Source organism: Bufo gargarizans, chromosome 9, assembly GCF_014858855.1.
Source record: "Bufo gargarizans isolate SCDJY-AF-19 chromosome 9, ASM1485885v1, whole genome shotgun sequence".
NCBI classification, from domain to species: Eukaryota; Metazoa; Chordata; class Amphibia; order Anura; family Bufonidae; genus Bufo; species Bufo gargarizans.
The window spans coordinates 84683023-84701072 of record NC_058088.1 but is presented as its reverse complement, the minus strand read 5'-3'; the positions used below and the strand labels follow the sequence as shown (position 1 = coordinate 84701072).

The 18050-nt window shown below is 45.3% G+C and overlaps 1 protein-coding gene across 2 annotated transcripts in view; it reads left to right on the top strand.

Moving 5' to 3' along the window:
• Nucleotides 1-18050, top strand: part of PAK3 (p21 (RAC1) activated kinase 3) — a 181718-nt gene that overhangs the window by 146553 nt on the left and 17115 nt on the right. For both annotated transcript variants that reach the window (XM_044268880.1, XM_044268878.1), the window contains exons 4-8: nt 2397-2550; nt 3343-3380; nt 5056-5181; nt 9225-9399; nt 13235-13298. In XM_044268880.1, the coding sequence (XP_044124815.1) occupies nt 2397-2550; nt 3343-3380; nt 5056-5181; nt 9225-9399; nt 13235-13298 (557 nt within the window). The remainder of the gene's footprint in view (nt 1-2396; nt 2551-3342; nt 3381-5055; nt 5182-9224; nt 9400-13234; nt 13299-18050) is intronic.

Sequence of the window (18050 nt, the reverse complement as noted above, 5' to 3'; positions counted from 1 at the left end):
AAATCCAATAACAGGAATGTGAAAACGGGTAACATACATGTTTTGTATAAACCAATGTAAGGTTACTTACACATTTTTTGGCACCTCTATGTTTTGCTGCTGTTTTTGTGTTTGTTTTTTCTACCGTTTTCTGCACACAGTCAGGGGCAGTTATCAATGCATTTCTGCCCCTTTTGTTACGTAAATAAGTCTCATATTATGGCGCTCACCATTTGTGCAGCATAATTTGCAACTTTGTAACCTTCTCGCGGGAGGGTGGGCTTCACAGGGCCTGTGTCAGATTTAGTGTAACTTACGCCACTTTCCAGCATAAGTTATAGCTGAAGTCTGAGCCCGCCCCCTAGTTAGCGTACACTTCAGTACAATGGACTGCCAGAGATATGCCTAATTTATTAATAGGCTCTGCCTCCTAATAAATTAGGTGCATTTCAGGCACACAGGGATCAAGACTGGAGTGTGGGAACACCTGTCTTTATAGAGGTCTTACCACAAGCGTTTTCTAGCATTTTTCAACTATAGAGATGGTTATGCCAAAACTTCTTAAAAAATAAACAAAAACTTTTTTAAAGGAAGCTAGAACGACCAAAATACGCTACCTAATTAGCAAAAACATCAGTACCAAAAAACTCTGTGTGCTGTGTTTAGGCACACACTTTCTCTTTAACCAGCTGATCGGTGGGGGTGCCGGGTATCTGACCCCCGCCGATCTGATATTAAGATAGGTCATCAATAAAAATAACTTGAACAACCTCTTTAAGTTAACATCTAAGGCCTCGTGCACACGACCGTTCCGTTTTTTGCAAACCGCGGATCCGCAAAAAACGGAAGCAACGGGGACCTATTGTAGACCTGCCTATTCTTGTCTGCAAAACGGACAAGAATAGGACATGCTATATTTTTTTCTTGCAGGGCCTCAGAACAATGCAATTGATGCGGACAGCACACTCAGTGCTGTCCGCATCTTTTGCGGCCCCATTGAAGTGAATGGGTCCACACCCGAGCCGCAAAAACTGCGGCTCGGATGCGGACCCGAAAAAAGGTATAAAGCCGATGTTCTTTTCGTAAAAGAAAATTAATAAAAATGCAAAAGTGCAGAGATACATCAATAAAAAAAAAATATATATATAAAAGCAGCCTTCAGGGGGAACTGCCAAATATATATTTTCAAATATTTTTAATTTGCCCTTTTTTATTTTTTATTTTAACCCTTGTGGGTCTTTCGGTGAGAAATCTAATTTGGCCAGACCTGTAGATGAAATCGTACTTAACTGATCCCTCACCGCTGGGTTCCAGCTCTTTCTCCTCCCCACTGCTGCGTGTCTCCCTTTTGACAGAGGGTGGCGGCTGCAACCAGTGACTGGCCGCAGCAGTGACATGTCCCCCATGCGTTATGTCACTGGGTCACGTGATGCATGGGGGACACATCACCTCTGAGGCCAGTCAAAGTGGAGGTTGACACAGGAAGACTGGAGATCTGCATCGGGGGAGCAAAGGGGCCGTAACTAAGTGGTTGGGTTTGGACAAGTATGATTCCCTCTGCAGGTCCGGCAACTCTGGGAGGTCTTCCCGAAAGGCCTTAGGTGAACAATCGCTTTATAGCTTGTAGTGATTACTACAGGGTGTGATTTTTATTTATTTTTCCATTTACAATTGGAGATAAGAATTTTTGCAGTTTTCAGTTTCTCTTGACTTGCTTGTTCAAAGGCTAATACCATGAAATTCATGGTAAGCAGATACTTGTACACTGTTTTAATATTTCCATATTTGCTTTGAACATACTAGTAATCGGCTATGCTGAAACAATAAAGCTGCTCTGCCGGCTAACATTTATAGCCACTCTTCCTTGCAGTGTATGTGGTCTCGAGGGATCTACACTAGATGTGAAAGGCACTTTTATCATTCCTATATTATTTTTGGAGATGGAAACTGCGACTAGGCAACAGGTTGACCTCACACAAAGTCATTGTGCTGACTAGTTGCCCCCTTATCTAGACATGGTCTTTAACTCTTTCACCATACCTACTAATGGCAAGGCTGAGTATGCCATATTACCATGCTGGTAATGATAGAAGGGCACATATCTAGATCTCAGCTCCACTATGTATGTAGTCATTTGTGTTTTGCACCTGACCACCATAAGTAAAGCTTACCCCTCCACCATCTTTCATAAAAGACCTGATTACCAGACATGATTCATTCATCTCTTTCCCTCACAACCATAATGTTCTCTTCTTGTCTCCATCTGGGATCCTTTGTTTTTATGAAGGCAATGAATGCACTCCTAGCAAAACCAAGGTCTCAACCCAACCCTTCTTCCAGTGTTTTTTATTTTTTTCATACCGATGTGGCTGATAATGGACAACTCCAAATACTGTTTTCTGTTGTTTGTCACACAGGGAATCCCAGAGCAATGGGCTAGATTACTGCAGACCTCAAATATTACCAAACTGGAGCAGAAGAAGAACCCTCAGGCTGTGTTAGATGTTCTCAAATTCTACGATTCCAAAGAGACTGTGAACAACCAGAAGTATATGAGCTTTACATCTGGAGGTACAGTAACAAGAATTCCGTTTTTTTCTTCGGTGGATACATATACAAGTTTTCTTACTATTAAGTGACCTTATTGCTTGTCAAAACATCTAGTGTTTTAGATGTATATGCAAAATTCCAGTATTTCAGTAATGTAAATCAGGGGGAGGAAGCATAAGGATAAGCCCTCATGCACACGAACCTGGTTTTGGTTCGCATCCGAGCTGCATTTTTTGCGGCTCGAATGCAGACCCATTCACTTCAATGGGGCCGCAAAAGATGCGGACTGCAAAACACGGTCCAACGGTGTGCAGTTGTTGAATAATTCTGCTCCATCCATCTTACAGAGCTGTTGTTGGGCTAAATTTGCCAGAGCTACTTGACTTAACAGGGTTGGGCCTAGATTAACAATGTAATTCAAATGCAAAGTTGGTTTACATTTACAAGATGCAAAAAGAATAAAAGAAAATGCTGACTAGTACCAATTACACGTGCACTTGTCGCGATCTGTATGTATCGGCGGAGTTGGCCGTGACACGACACGATAAATTCAGATGATTGGACATGATTTGGGTAGACATAGATGAGTCAGTGGCATCAAATTTTTCAGCATTTTATGGCCCTGTCTAGGCACAGTCACCTTAGTAAATGTGGCCCATTGCCTTCAGCCTTTTTTTGGTACTGTTGTCTAAATACTTTTTTGTCTACAAAAATGCTTAGATTTTTATATGTTCCGAACCATAAAAGTACAGATTGTCTGATATGCATTTATATTTTGCATCTGAAATTGCACGTTTTTTTTTTTTATTGCAGACAAAAGCGCACACGGATATATAGCTGCTCACTCTTTGGTAAGTAGAGTATTAACGTAATATGTACTATTAAGCTATGTTTATATGCCATAGGTAGCCAGTGTTGACGCCCCATTTTATACCATATGTGGAGTGTATGCTGGGAAATATGTGGAATCAAGGGCCTTAACGCATGCGACGGTATGCTGGGCAGTTGCATGCATTGCGCCTAGTTTTTTTGCGGTATAGATTATATATTTTTTTGCTATATCCCTTTGCTTTTAGAAGTGTACTTGGCGCACACTGGCCGGACTCAGGCTGCATATGGTGCATTATACCAGATAGACAGACTCGACATATACACCGAGAGCATGCAAGGATCAACTGCCTGGGACTTGATGTCAAAAAGGCCACTATCAGATGCATGGATTTCATTCATTATTTTGCATTTGTATTTAAAACTGCTAATGGAAAATACACACAACATAAAGCTGTGTTCCCCTCCCACGTTTGAGACCAGCCCTGTTTTTGGTTTACACATACTGATGCAAAATACTGACCAGAATACTTCCATGTCGAGTCTTTGAATTGGTGCCTGTTGTGCCCACCAGACAACAGCTTACCTGCCATTGACAGGTTCTTGATGAAGAAGCTGCTGAATGGCCTTGAGAGAATACGGGCAGTGTTAGACCTGCAGATCAGCAAGTGTTCCTTCCCAACAGTCGCTTGCTCATCAGTGAAAGAGACCGCTTCTGTTACATGCAGCGATCTCCTCCACAGTATGGGAAGGAGCTATTGCTAATGTCATTGCTCATCCCCATACAGAATCATTGTTTGCTGGCAGCAGAGCATGATTAGACAGCACGATCTGCCGCCGGCAATGATTTTTTTAGCCTGCGTAAAAAAATGCGATTGCCCGAGAAACGAGAGGCACTTTTATACAGGTATATATATCGCTGATGAGTGTTCCTAAGAATGCTTGTTAGTAATGATCTGGCCGACTATCTGCAGGGCTAATACAAAGCATTTACTGAAGAGCAATCTAATTCCAAGACCAGCGCTCCTCGTGTCATGTGTATTCTCTTGTCCGATCTGACGTAGCGTGTGAAGAGACGCTCCTGCTCTCTGAACGGTGTAATTATAGTTGTAAGATGATGGTACGGTCATGATCCTCGGAGAGTGTTGTGCAGTGGTCTCTCTGGGCATTCTACAGTAGCCTCTAAAATTGTACCGCCCAACTTGCTGGAGTACAGAACCATAGGCACTACTTGTGGTGCTATATAGTGATCTGTACAGTGCCATATGAGTGGGAGAATAGCACCGCAATACTATGTCTGATGAAGGATATCACACTTTCTTCTGTATACTATACCTCCATATGAAATCAGAGGCATACCTTAGAAGTTTATGGATGTCCGATTTGGTGAGCCTTCAGTAGGTAGACTTCTAATTTAGCTCTGAATTCCCTGCTCATCTAATTATGGAAGTATACTGCTTCAATTCAGTAGATTTGGGACCCTGTATGTTGTAGACACAGTTCTGACCCTAATACAGTAATAGTAATTAAGAAGTCCATGATGATGGGTACTTTTTAAGGATGCCGCAGTTAATTGGTGTACTGTTTTCAGCGGAGGGCATAGAAGGAGCTGTTTTTTTATTGCTCCGTTTACTTGGTCACAGCCAGAAGCAAAGAGAACAGCACATTGACCTCTTTATTTCATCACTTCTATTGCAGAATACAAAGACCGCATCAGAGCCCCCTCTAGCCCCTCCTGTCTCCGAGGAGGAGGATGAAGAAGAGGAAGAAGAGGAGGATGAGCCCCCACCTGTAATAGCCCCACGTCCTGAACATACAAAATCTGTAAGAATCCTTTTTTCCAGGTTGTAAATAATGATTATGATGTTCATGTGGATAACTCATCAAACACCTTAGGGCCTCATTGTTCCTACTGTAAATGACTGTCACATAGCAGTCTGCCTTCAAGCAGGAGTTTCTAAATACAAGATAAATCTTGTGGCACATATTTATTTTAGTTGTCTTCTATAGCAGTCTAGTCTTACAAAGTTGTGAGCTGCAGCTATTCTAAATTCAAGGGTCTCCCCCCCCCCCCCCCCTCCCCCTTAGAGACTGCTGGCTGCCCCCCCTAGGGACGGCTGGCTGCCCCCCCTAGGGACGGCTGGCTGCCCCCCCTAGGGACGGCTGGCTGCCCCCCCTAGAGACGGCTGGCTGCCCCCCCTAGAGACGGCTGGCTGCCCCCCCTAGAGACGGCTGGCTGCCCCCCCCTAGAGACGGCTGGCTGCCCCCCCCCTAGAGACGGCTGGCTGCCCCCCCCCTAGAGACGGCTGGCTGCCCCCCCCCCCCCCCCCTAGAGACGGCTGGCTGCCCCCCCCCCTAGAGATGGCTGGCTGCCCCCCCCCCCTAGAGACGGCTGGCTGCCCCCCCCCCCCTAGAGACGGCTGGCTGCCCCCCCCCCCCCTAGAGACGGCTGGCTGCCCCCCCCCCCCCTAGAGACGGCTGGCTGCCCCCCCCCCCTAGAGACGGCTGGCTGCCCCCCCCCCTAGAGACGGCTGGCTGCCCCCCCCTAGAGACGGCTGGCTGCCCCCCCCTAGAGACGGCTGGCTGCCCCCCCCTAGAGACGGCTGGCTGCCCCCCCCTAGAGACGGCTGGCTGCCCCCCCCTAGAGACGGCTGGCTGCCCCCCCCTAGAGACGGCTGGCTGCCCCCCCCTAGAGACGGCTGGCTGCCCCCCCCCTAGAGACGGCTGGCTGCCCCCCCCCTAGAGACGGCTGGCTGCCCCCCCCCTAGAGACGGCTGGCTGCCCCCCCCTAGAGACGGCTGGCTGCCCCCCCCTCCCTAGAGACGGCTGGCTGTCCCCCCCCCTCCCTAGAGACGGCTGGCTGCCCCCCCCTCCCTAGAGACGGCTGGCTGCCCCCCCCTCCCTAGAGACGGCTGGCTGCCCCCCCCCCTAGAGACGGCTGGCTGCCCCCCCCCTAGAGACGGCTGGCTGCCCCCCCCCCTAGAGACGGCTGGCTGCCCCCCCCCCCTAGAGACGGCTGGCTGCCCCCCCCCAGAGACGGCTGGCTGCCCCCCCCCCTGAGACGGCTGGCTGCCCCCCCCCTAGAGACGGCTGGCTGCCCCCCCCCCCTAGAGACGGCTGGCTGCCCCCCCCCCCTAGAGACGGCTGGCTGCCCCCCCCCCCTAGAGACGGCTGGCTGCCCCCCCCCCCCTAGAGACGGCTGGCTGCCCCCCCCCCTAGAGGCGGCTGGCTGCCCCCCCCCCCTAGAGGCGGCTGGCTGCCGCCCCCCCCTAGAGGCGGCTGGCTGCCCCCCCCCCCTAGAGGCGGCTGGCTGCCCCCCCCCCCCAGAGACGGCTGGCTGCCCCCCCCCCCCTAGAGACGGCTGGCTGCCCCCCCCCCCCCTAGAGACGGCTGGCTGCCCCCCCCCCCCCTAGAGACGGCTGGCTGCCCCCCCCCCCTAGAGACGGCTGGCTGCCCCCCCCCCTAGAGACGGCTGGCTGCCTTTCACAGCTAACAGTAAGCAACTAATGGGATTACATCGTGGTTAAAGGAGCAGGTGGGTCTTTTTAATTCTTGAAGCTTGATCTGTAGTGTCGGCTAAATTATCAAAACTGATCCAGTGTACTAATACAAGAAAATTAAATTCCTAATAAGTAGCTGTATACCTTTTCATATGGACCAGCATGCACAACATCACTTTTAAGACAGATGTATTGTATTTGGACGACCCCTTCTCGGTTCGTGGGTCCCACAAGGTCAGCTGTTGTGAATGGACACCCCCAGGCCTTCAGAGCAGAATACAGCTTTCAGCTCTAGGGGAGTTTCTACTCACCGCAGCCTCTTACATGTTTATTGTGCCCATAAATCCAATGTGCATTATTTTCAGGATTTTATCATTCCTATATAAAGCTAAACACTTTGGTAATATATTCGGATAAAATAAGTACTAATGCCTGTAAAATAATCTTAAAGGTGGTCCACCACTCAAGTGCAATGTGTTGTCAGAGTAAACAAAGAAGCATACATACAATGTAGAGATACTTCAGCATACGAATAGCTGCTCTTGTGGGAATGTCTTACAGGCAGAAGGGTTTGCGAATTGGTCTATTTAAGGCGTTTTATATATGAGCTATACGAAATGATCTATTGCAGAGTTCAACCCAAACTATAGGCCGATACACCCGAGAAAAGCTGCTTGGTAATATCTAGGGATTAGGCTGCTTTTATTATAAAGACCATTAACATACAGACACTTTTCCCTTGCTGCTTCCTGGTAAATACATATACCGTACATCCCAGTAATACATTTCCCACCACGTTTCCTTATGTCGAGTATGTGAACGATGATGTTCAGAGGCCACTGGTGGCATTTCAGAACTTTTGTCAGCTTTTTTTATGCTGTAAATATCCATCTTCTTTAGGTTTAAAACCTAAAAGTAAAATGTTTGCCTTAAAGAGGACCTGCCACCTCTCCTGTCATGTGAGATCAATCTTGGAGCATCATTTAATGTAACGCTGTTATGCCATTTCTCTTTTATTCCTTCTAGAAGTATATGAATGAATTGCCAGCAGTCTCCAATAAAGGTCCATTTTGGGGTTACCAGTTGGTGGGCTGTTCCTGCACAGTCTGCACTATGCAATCGGTGCAGACTGTACATGGACATCCCCCAAACTGGTAACACCCAGATGGACCTATCTTGCAGACTGCTAGCAATTCATTCATAAACTTCTAGAAAAATGGCACAACAAAGACTTAGACTAAGGGTCCATTCACACGTCCGTTTTTTCTTTCCTGATCTGTTCCGTTTTTTCAGGAACAGATCAGGACCAGATCTGGACCCATTCATTTTCAATGGGTCCTGGAAAAAATCGGACAGCACAATGTGTGCTGTCCGTTTTCGTTGTTCCGTTCCGCATGTCCGTTTAAATATAAAACATGTCCTATTCTTGTCCTGAAAAATCGGATCCTGGTACAATACAAAGTCAATGGATCCGCAAAAAACGGATGACATTAGGATGTCATTCCGTATGTCATCCGTTTTTTGCGGATTCCGTTCCTGGAAACACATAACAAATCTTTTTTTTTTTTCAATTTTTTTTCAAAGAAATCCAAACAACTTTATTTGATTATTGAAATGTATACATGTTCCTGTTTTTTGCGGATCCGCAAAAAACGGATGACATACGGAAACATTTTCAGGAACAACGGATCCGCAAAAAACGGACCGTTTTTCAGGATGAAAAAAAACAGGACGTGTGAATGGACCCTAAGAATAGATGTTCCAGAATTTTTATTACATGGGGAAGTAGGAGACATGTCATGAGAGGTGACAGGTCCTCTGTAATGAGGAGTCGTTCTCCTAAACTTCAAAGTATTACCTACCTGTAATGTGTTTCTCTTTCTTCGTATTGTACCTGCTTTGTGGCAACATCAGCACATACTGTGCTGAGCAAATACTGTATACTAGAGGTGAGCGAATTGATTGATCTTAGCAGAACTTCCGCACCTGTGGGAAGGACAGACGTCCTGCTGAAGAAGCGCCCACCTGCCGCTAGATTGACATGGCCGGACATTTACCCTGGCCCTGACAATTTACTGCCTGCGCTGCTGCTTAAGTTAGCAGAGCAAAGGTAGAAGCTCTGCTTTGGCGCAGCGACTTTGCAGGCGCGGCTACCCTTTCAGATAGTGGCTCCTGTGCCGAAGCCGAGCCCGTGCCCTTGCTCGGATAATTGAAGCAGCAGAAAATGCTGATGAGACAAATCAGTTTGCTTATCTCTACTTTATAAACCTCCTGCTTTGCATATGCTCTCTTCACATTAATACATTTTAAATTGCTTCCTTTACTATTATTTTCAGTTAAAAAGTGTATATTTTTATTTTCATGCAGATTTATACGCGGTCTGTAATTGAACCAGTAGCTGTACCTGTACCAGCTAAAGAGGCCTCGACTTCCCCAGTAACCACCCAACCAGAAAACTCAAGCACGAGCACTTTGTACAGGAATACCGACCGGCAACGCAAAAAATCCAAGATGACAGATGAAGAAATCCTGGAGAAATTAAGTATGTTTTCCTGGGCACAAGGTCATATTTATATTTCCAAAAGACTCTCATCTAAGAAAAGACAAAATAGGCAGGAACATTTCACAGATCTCAACACAGTAAGGCCTCATGCACACGACCGTTGTGTGTTTTGCGGTCCGCAAACCGTGGACCCGCAAAACACGGATGGTGTCCGTGTGCATTCCACAATTGGCGGAACGGCACGGACAGCCATTAATATAACTGCCTATTCTTGTCCGCAAAACGCAGACAAGAATAGGACCGGTTATATTTTTTTTTTGCGGACCACGGAACGGAGCAACGGATGCGGACCAAAACAACGGCCGTGTGCATGAGGCCTAAGGAAGAGCTCACACTGATTTTACCTGCAGAATTGTGGAGGTAAAATCCGCAGCAGATTGCAGCACAAGGCAAGTGAAGGGGATTTTAAACATGCCTCCACATGGTGCACACGTTTTCTGTAAGAATTAAGCGGCATGCTACAAGATTTTCTACAGCATTCTCAAACTGTAGTGGATTTGTTTCGAATTTCACAAATTTCCGTATAGAAAGGGTGAAATTCTTGGTGAATCCGCACCACATTGTGTAATTTTGCTCTAGCTCTGCGTCATACAGAATTATAATACACATGAAATGTGGTTTTTCTAAATCATGCTGCAATTTAACGCAGATTTCAGGACAAACTGTGGATTTGCATGTGCCCATTTCCTGTGTCCCGTATTAGAGCTTAGGAAGAAATAAATAATGATGTTATTAAATGAAAATGCATATTCCTATAGTTTTATTTACTATAAAAGAGCTATCCGATCAGACATGACATAATTCTGTACTACTGGGCCACTTTATTCACAAGCAGGATCTGTGTGTGCAACAGGGACGATGGCCAACGAGTTTACAGGGGGAGCGTTCTTGAATGGCACTTTTTTCCTGCTCTGTAGAACATTTTTGCCCAAACAATGTTAGACCCTGTTCAGACTGAGCTTTTTGGCATGAATTTCGCACCATGGAGCAGTCGGTGGGACTAAATCGCGAGCAGGTCTGCAACATTCACATTGAAAAACTGCAGCAGAAACCGGAAGGATTTCTGCCAGCGACATCTGTCTTGTGAATAGGGCCTTAGCTCCTGTAATGACAACTGGAGGCCTGCTCATTTGTTCTTCATGGCTGTGGGAATGGCAAGCGCACAATATAAGAAATTGCTGTAAACGTGCCTTTACTTGTATTGTGGGGTTCTGTGAAGGCTGCAGTGCAGGACAGTTACTGTACAAAAAAAATAAAAAATCATTTAAAAATAAGAAAAAAGTAAAATAAGAGTCAATGATTTTGCGCATGACTGTCATGCCACTCTAAAGTTGTGCTGTCTTCCGTTTTCATCAGAAAGCAGCCTTGTTTTTCTAATTCTATACAACCCCTTTAAGAACTAATGATAACGAGTGTGGGCATTAATAGTTTTCCTATAAGCTGTCCCTTTCAGTGCATGTATACAGTGCATTCTATAGCAGTATGGGATGGATGGACTATTGATTGATTAATGATCCTCAGTGCTATGAGCTGCATCCATCCTGCCACCTGTCCTCCTATAAGAGTCACTGTTAATTTGTGATGTTTGGTGGGAGAGATGATTGTCTCTTGCTGCTGGACAATCAGGTGATAAAGACTTAAGATGGCCCTACACACCAACACCAGAAGTATGTCAACCATACCATCCAATTTCGGTGAGAATGCCCAATCATCTAATGTGTATGGGGGCCTCCCAACTGTACCTCAGTGGCAGATGTCTCCAACATGCTCAGTCCATTGGGTCCTTGGAAGGATAAGGTGTCTACTAGAGGTTTCTAGCTGTGGCTTCCTGGGCTCTCCTATTGACAACTCATGCATTATCTCAGGTTTGGCTGTGTTAAAGGCTATGTACACCTTGGGAGGCAATTTTTTTATGATTGCACTTTACAAATTTTGGGCTAAAAATCATTTTTTCATTTGTCCTTTACTAAAAATATTGAGCCGTTTTGTCACAAAGGGTTAAAGGGAACCTGTCATCTACTTTATGCTGATCTCACTGAGGGCAGCATGAAATAGTGACAGAAATGCTGATTTCAGCGATGTGTCAATCATGAGCTAAAAGTAAGTGGTTGCTGAGAACCAACATCATAATCATTGCAGCCCAGGCCTAGAAAAGAGTCAAATCTACCTGAGAAGAGTCCTGGTTATACATAATCTCCTGCTCTCTCACCCACCTGCTGATGATTGGCAGTTCTGTCCTAGAGAGAAAGGGAGGAAACTAGGTAGAAGACTGTCAGCCATCAGCAGGTGGGCAGGAGAGCAGGAATTCATGGATAACCAGGACTCTTCTCAGGTGGCCGGGACTCTTTTCCAGGCCCAGTCTGCAAGGATTGTGATGTTGGTTTTTGGCAACCACTTACTTTTAACTTTTAAAAATCAGACTGCTGAAATCAACTCGCCTGTCTCTCTACTTTATTCTGTCGTTAGTATGGGCATCATAAAGTTGATGACAGGTTCCCCTAAACTGTTTTTCTAGCTGTGTGACTGGTACGTTCACTTTCACTTTGTGCGGCTCATCTAATAGCCCTTATCTCTAAACTACTGAGAGGTCATAAACACTTATACTTATCAGTAACATAAGAACTGAGCTATAATGAGTGTTTAGGAGGTCAGAGAGCAAAGATGAGGAGCCTGTCAGCTCCTGGTCTGATGGAAAAGACAGAAAATCCAAAGGGTGCCACTAGAGCAGGGGTGGCTAACCCGTGGCTCTTGAGCCGCAGGCGGCTCTTTGCTTCTTCAAGTGCGGCTCTAGCTGTTAAGCCAGGAAGCAGTCAGGCGGCTCACTCTCCACCCCATGCACAGATCTCTTTTCCTGATCGGGCACTGTTGCTACTTTGCAGCTCCAGCTCACTCTCCACTACGTCCTGATGCAAAGTGTGAGAATGTAGTACGTGGAGTCACGCACTATGACCTGACGTTGTGCTCATCAGGTCACAGTGGAGAGCGTGTCAGACCTGCAGAGTAGCAGGTGCCCGAGCAGGAGCCCAGTGCCTGATCAGGAGAGGGAACAGATTTTTATTTTTATTATAGAACGAGCATGGGGGTCCTGATCTGAGCATGAAGGGGTCCTGATCTGAACAATGGGGGGGATGGGGGGGGGGGGGCGATCTGATCATCGGGGAGGGGGGGGGGATATGAGCACTGAGGTTCTGACACTGGTAGTCTGATTTGTGTTCTCTGATCCGAGCATTGGAGTCTTATTTTGGGGATCTGATTTGAAGGTCTGATGAGGTTTGGGGATCTTATTTTAGGTCAGATGAGGATTGGAGATCTGACTTGGGAGTCTGAACTGAGGTATAATGGAAAATATATTTTTTCTTTTTTCTCTGCTAATGAAAAATAAGAAGAAAATATTTTTATCAGACCTCAGATGAGATGAAAAAATAAAATAAAATCGGTGACTCGTGTAAATGTATAGCTTGTGGCTCCTGGTAGTCATATTTTTTTGGGGGGGCTCTTTGTGTCTGTAAGGTTGGCCACCCCTGCACTAGAGCATGTCAGCTCTGTACAGAAAAAAGGATGCCATCTTTTTAATAAAGACCAATTTAAGAAATCATTTTTAGCTCAAAATGAGTACAATGCAGTAATAAAAAATTGCCCTCAAAGGTGTACATAGCCTTTAAAGATTTTGTATAATTTTGGGGAAAAACAGAAACTGATGTTTGTCTGTTTTTGTGATTCAATACGAAATGTAAAGATACAGAATCAGTGATACCATTTATCCATTTAGTTATACTTTTTTTTAATATATTTTTTTTATATTGTTTGTCTGCAGGAAGCATTGTAAGTGTGGGTGATCCCAAAAAGAAGTACACAAGGTTTGAAAAGATTGGCCAAGGGTGAGTATATAAAAATTTCTGTCTAGCATGCTGCGGTATTTTCTCCGTATAAAACTCCTGAACACTTGACAGAAATGCATTTAATTCCGGATCCGGCCCCAAGTGATCCAGAAAAAAACGGATCCGGTTTCCCAATCTGCGCATGCGCAGACCTTTAAAAATGTGAAAACGATAAATACCGGATCCGTTTTTCCAGATGACAATCGGAGAGACGGATCCGGTATTGCAATGCATTTGTGAGACTGATCCGTCTACAAATAGTATCTGTTTGCATACAGATTGCCGGATCCTGACAGAATCTAACAACGCAAGTGTGAAAGTACCCTTAGGCTCCATGCATCCGTATGCCATCCGTTTAATTTTTTTTTTGCGGACCCATTGTAACAATGCCTATCCTTGTCTGCAAAACGGACAATAATAGGACATGTTCTATTTTTTTTGCGGGGCTACGGAACAGACATACTCATGCGGACAGCATTAAAATTAATGGGTCCGCATCCTATCCGCAAAAAAAACAAAAAAAAAACGGACACAGAAACAAAATACGTTCGTGTGCATGTAACCTTATACTGAGAGAGACTTATGGAAATTGCTGAGAAGTGTGTGAGTTTCCCTATCTTACCCCTGCTGAGTCTTCACTGGGTGCTGTCCTCTCTGCACACTAATATGCAGTCGTGATCTTTCCTCCCTGAAAATGTTCCACCTCTCCAATCTCTGATTTGTTGTGTACAACGTCCTTCCTCTTCCTGCTGATATCTCTGATACAGGGAATGGAGAATAAAGCAGAAAGAACACAGCCAGGAGCTGTGAGGACCTGGAATGCTGTCAGATCTGTCACAAGCAACAGCAGATACAGCTATGTGAAGGTGTTAAGCACACTCTGCAACAACAAAATTGTTATATTTCTCCATGTAAAATGTGTCCATAGTCTATAACCCTTACATGCACCATGCTGTACAGTTACTGTATATCATGGTGCAGTCTAAGGAGTTTTAAATGGTTAAAAAAAAAAAAAAAAAAAAGCACACCGTTTTACCAATGAAAATGCTTTCCTATGGAAAACATTGCAAAAATTAAAATCTACACCTATTTGGTATCGCTACATCTGTAGCAACCCACACTACGCAAAAAAATTAAAGTAAAAAGTGATCAAAGTTATGTACCCAAAATGATACCAGTGAAAACTATAAGCCATCCTACAAAAATCAATCCCTCACACAGCTCCGTAGAAATAAAAATAATAAAGTTATTGGGCTTGGGATGCAGTAATGCAAAAACCTTTTCTTTAAAAAAAAAAGTTTTTTTATTGTGCAATTTAACTATATGTATTTAGTATCGCTGCAATTGTACTGACCTAGAGAATAAAAATTATATCGCCATTTAGGCTGGAAAATAAAAGTGCAAAACTCAGTGGCAGTTTTGCTATTTTTTTTTCCCTCATCCCTCTTCCAGAAAGAGTTAATAAGTAAGTTATGTGTACCCCAAAATGGCGCCATAAAAAACGACATAAAACAAGCCCCCATTTTGCTTCATAGAAGTTCTAGCTCTTGGAAGGCGACAATGAAAAAAAATCTCATTAAGGCCGAACACGCGCTGGTCACTAAGGGGTTTATTTTAGCCCTGCTATGTCTGTGTACCATCATCTTGCTGTACCACTGTAAGGCTGAGTTCACACGAGCGTGTCCGGATTAGGTCCAGATGCGTCCCGGTGTATTGCGGCAAACCTGCATGAGTAGGTACGCAATTGCAGTCAGTTTAGACTGCGATTGCGTTCCGATGTTCAGTTTTTATCGCGCTGGTGTAATGTGTTTTGCACGCGCGTGATAAAAAAGACTGTGGTACCCAGACCCGAACTTCTTCACAGAAGTTCAGGTTTGGGTTCGGTGTTGTGTAGATGTTATTATTTTCCCTTATAACATGGTTATAAGGGAAAATAATAGCATTCTTAATACAGAATGCATAGTAGGTTGTCAATTGAGGGTTAAATTTTTTTTTAATAATTAACTCACCTTCTCCTCTTGATCGCGTAGCTGCCAGTCTCTTCTTACTTCTTTAATGATGAGCTGCCGGCTAAAGGACCTGTGGTGACGTCAGAGCACATGGTCCATCACCACGGTGATGGATCATGTGATTGGACCATGTGATCTGACGTCACCACAGGTCCTTTAGCCGGCAGCTCATCATTAAAGAAGTAAGAAGAGACTGGCAGCTACGCGATCAAGAGGAGAAGGTGAGTTAATATATATATTTTTTTTTTTAACCCTCAATTGACCACCTACTATGCATTCTGTATTGACCATGTTATAAGGGAAAATAATACAGTGAATGGACTGTCACCTAGCAACCATGCTATGGGTCCTGCATTGCGTGATAAACGCACAATATATAGAGCATGCTGCGATTTTCACGCAACGCATAAGTGATGCGTGAAAATCACAGCTTATGTGCACAGCCCCATAGAAATTAATGGGTCCAGATTCAGTGCGGGCGTTCACCTCCCGCATTGCACCCACGCGGAAATCTCGCCCGTGTGAACTCAGCCTAAAGGAGTTATTTGCATCAGTGCAGAATACTGGAATTATAAGATGTCTTACTACGGTAGGCTTTCATTCTTGTAATTTACCAGTATATGACCAGGTCACATTATCCCTAATTGTCTGCATTTATGATTCTGCTATGATTCAGAAAATTTGCAGACTGCTGATTCTGAATCGGTCACTATAGAGCAACCTTTACAGTCTAGCCTTGTATGCGGCATCATCTGACAGCAGACGAGCTCTTTCTTCGAGCTTTGCCTGTGCAGTCTGTCTTGGCAGGGTGAAGCAGGTAATGAGGTTTTGTGAGACCGCCAAGATGTATATTTAGAGCTGATCTAGAAGCAGATTTATCGAGTCTGTTCCAGAAGACTAAGAGCCGCAGAGATGTCACCATGTAGAGCACCTCATCTACGGTGCTCTTGGACCATAGGAAATAGGTTGTTTGTTATTAAAGCCATAAGAAATAATGTATTCAAGAAAGCCGGGAGCCTTCATCCAGTGTAAGACGGCACAGAGCCGGCCTTCAGTGTGGTCATATAGTGCAGCAAAGGACGCGGTCATTATGAGGACTATTATGTGACTCCTTTTATCAGGAAGTCCCAGAGATCAGGATGGAGATTCCACTTTAATTACTGCTTCAGTCTTGTAGATGAAGGAAATCCTTGGGCATTATAATGGGTAGGATGGGAGGCTGATAAATGGTAGACTTCTTATCTGTGCACCACCGCACGGGAAATTGCACTACACGGGTTAACGGAATGAGCAATATGACATTGAAAGAGAAGCGGAAGACCCTGGTTTTCTATTGTCTGCTCAGAACATATGGCTTTATCTAGTTTTATACATTTTTATGTAACGTTGGAAATTGCCACTTGCCATAATGCTCATGAGGCGAGACTTATCCAATGTCTGCAACAGCCCCCCCATGTGCTGGGCCCCTCACAGGTAGTATACTTTTCCCGCTCCCCTCCTGGTCCCCGCACCGCCGCTGCTGCTTCTCCCTGTACACGGATGAAAACATCTGGTGTCAGGGGGGGAGCAGCTAATGGCAGGCGGGAATGGGGACAAGCCTCCCTAGTGTCACCTGCGATCTTAGGGAGGCTCGTCCCCGTCCCTACCTGCCATTGGCTGCTCCCCCCCCCCGACACCAGATGTTTTCATCCGTGTACAGGGAGAAGCAGCAGCGGCGGTGATGGGAGTGGGGTAAATATACTACCTGCGAGGGGCCCGGCACATGGGGGGGCTGTTGGAGACATTGGATAACCCCTTCCCCGCTGATCAGTTGTTTCAGAGTTGCTCACTTCAATGGGAGCAGCGCTGCAGTAACCAGTTCCCTCCACTAGTCAATGCATTGAACTGTGCAGTTCTGACTTCAGAGCCTCTATAAAACTGCTGATCGTCAGGTAGTTAGACCCCTACCAGGCAGATTTCCATGTTCTGTGACATCACTGCACTCGCTATCCCTTTTTAAGACTTCAGTGTTTACTATCCTTCTACTGTGATGTCATCCTTGCACCACTGTTACTGCACTTCATTACCCATGGGCTGTGACTTCAGTGTGTTCATTAGGCTGCTTTCACATAAGCGTTTTTCCTTTCCGATATTGAGATCCGTCATAGGAAAGGGCTTCAGCTTTGTCCCCATTTATTGTCAGTGGTCACAAAACTGAACGGAACTGAGCGCACCAGAATGCATTCCGTTCGGTTTGGTTACGTTCCCATGCCGGACAGAAAAGCGCTGCAAGCAGCATTTTTGAGTGCGTCATGGGATACTGATCAAGACACAAAAGTAAATGGATCCGGCGCCCATTGACTTACGAGGGTTTTAGTGCCAGATCCGTCATGGCACTGAAAGAGATAATACAACCGGATCCGTTCTGAACAGATACAGACGGTTGTATTATTCTAACGGAAGCGTTTTTGCTGATCCATGATGGATTCAGCAAAAACACAGATGTGAAAGTAGCCTTACCCATGACATCACTGTGTGCCTTATCGATGAGGTACAGGGGTGGCATACACACTTGGAAACTGCTGCCACAGGTGGTCCAAGAGATAAGATACTGGGCATTATTCATCAAGGGAGTTGCGACTATCTTAGATGTAAAAATAGTCTCAAGTCCCCATTTTGAACGGCTGTGAGACCATATGTAGTTGCACAGCTGGTGTCAAAAAGTTTTCAATTGTTGGGTGGGACGGGAACGTGTCAGGGCCTT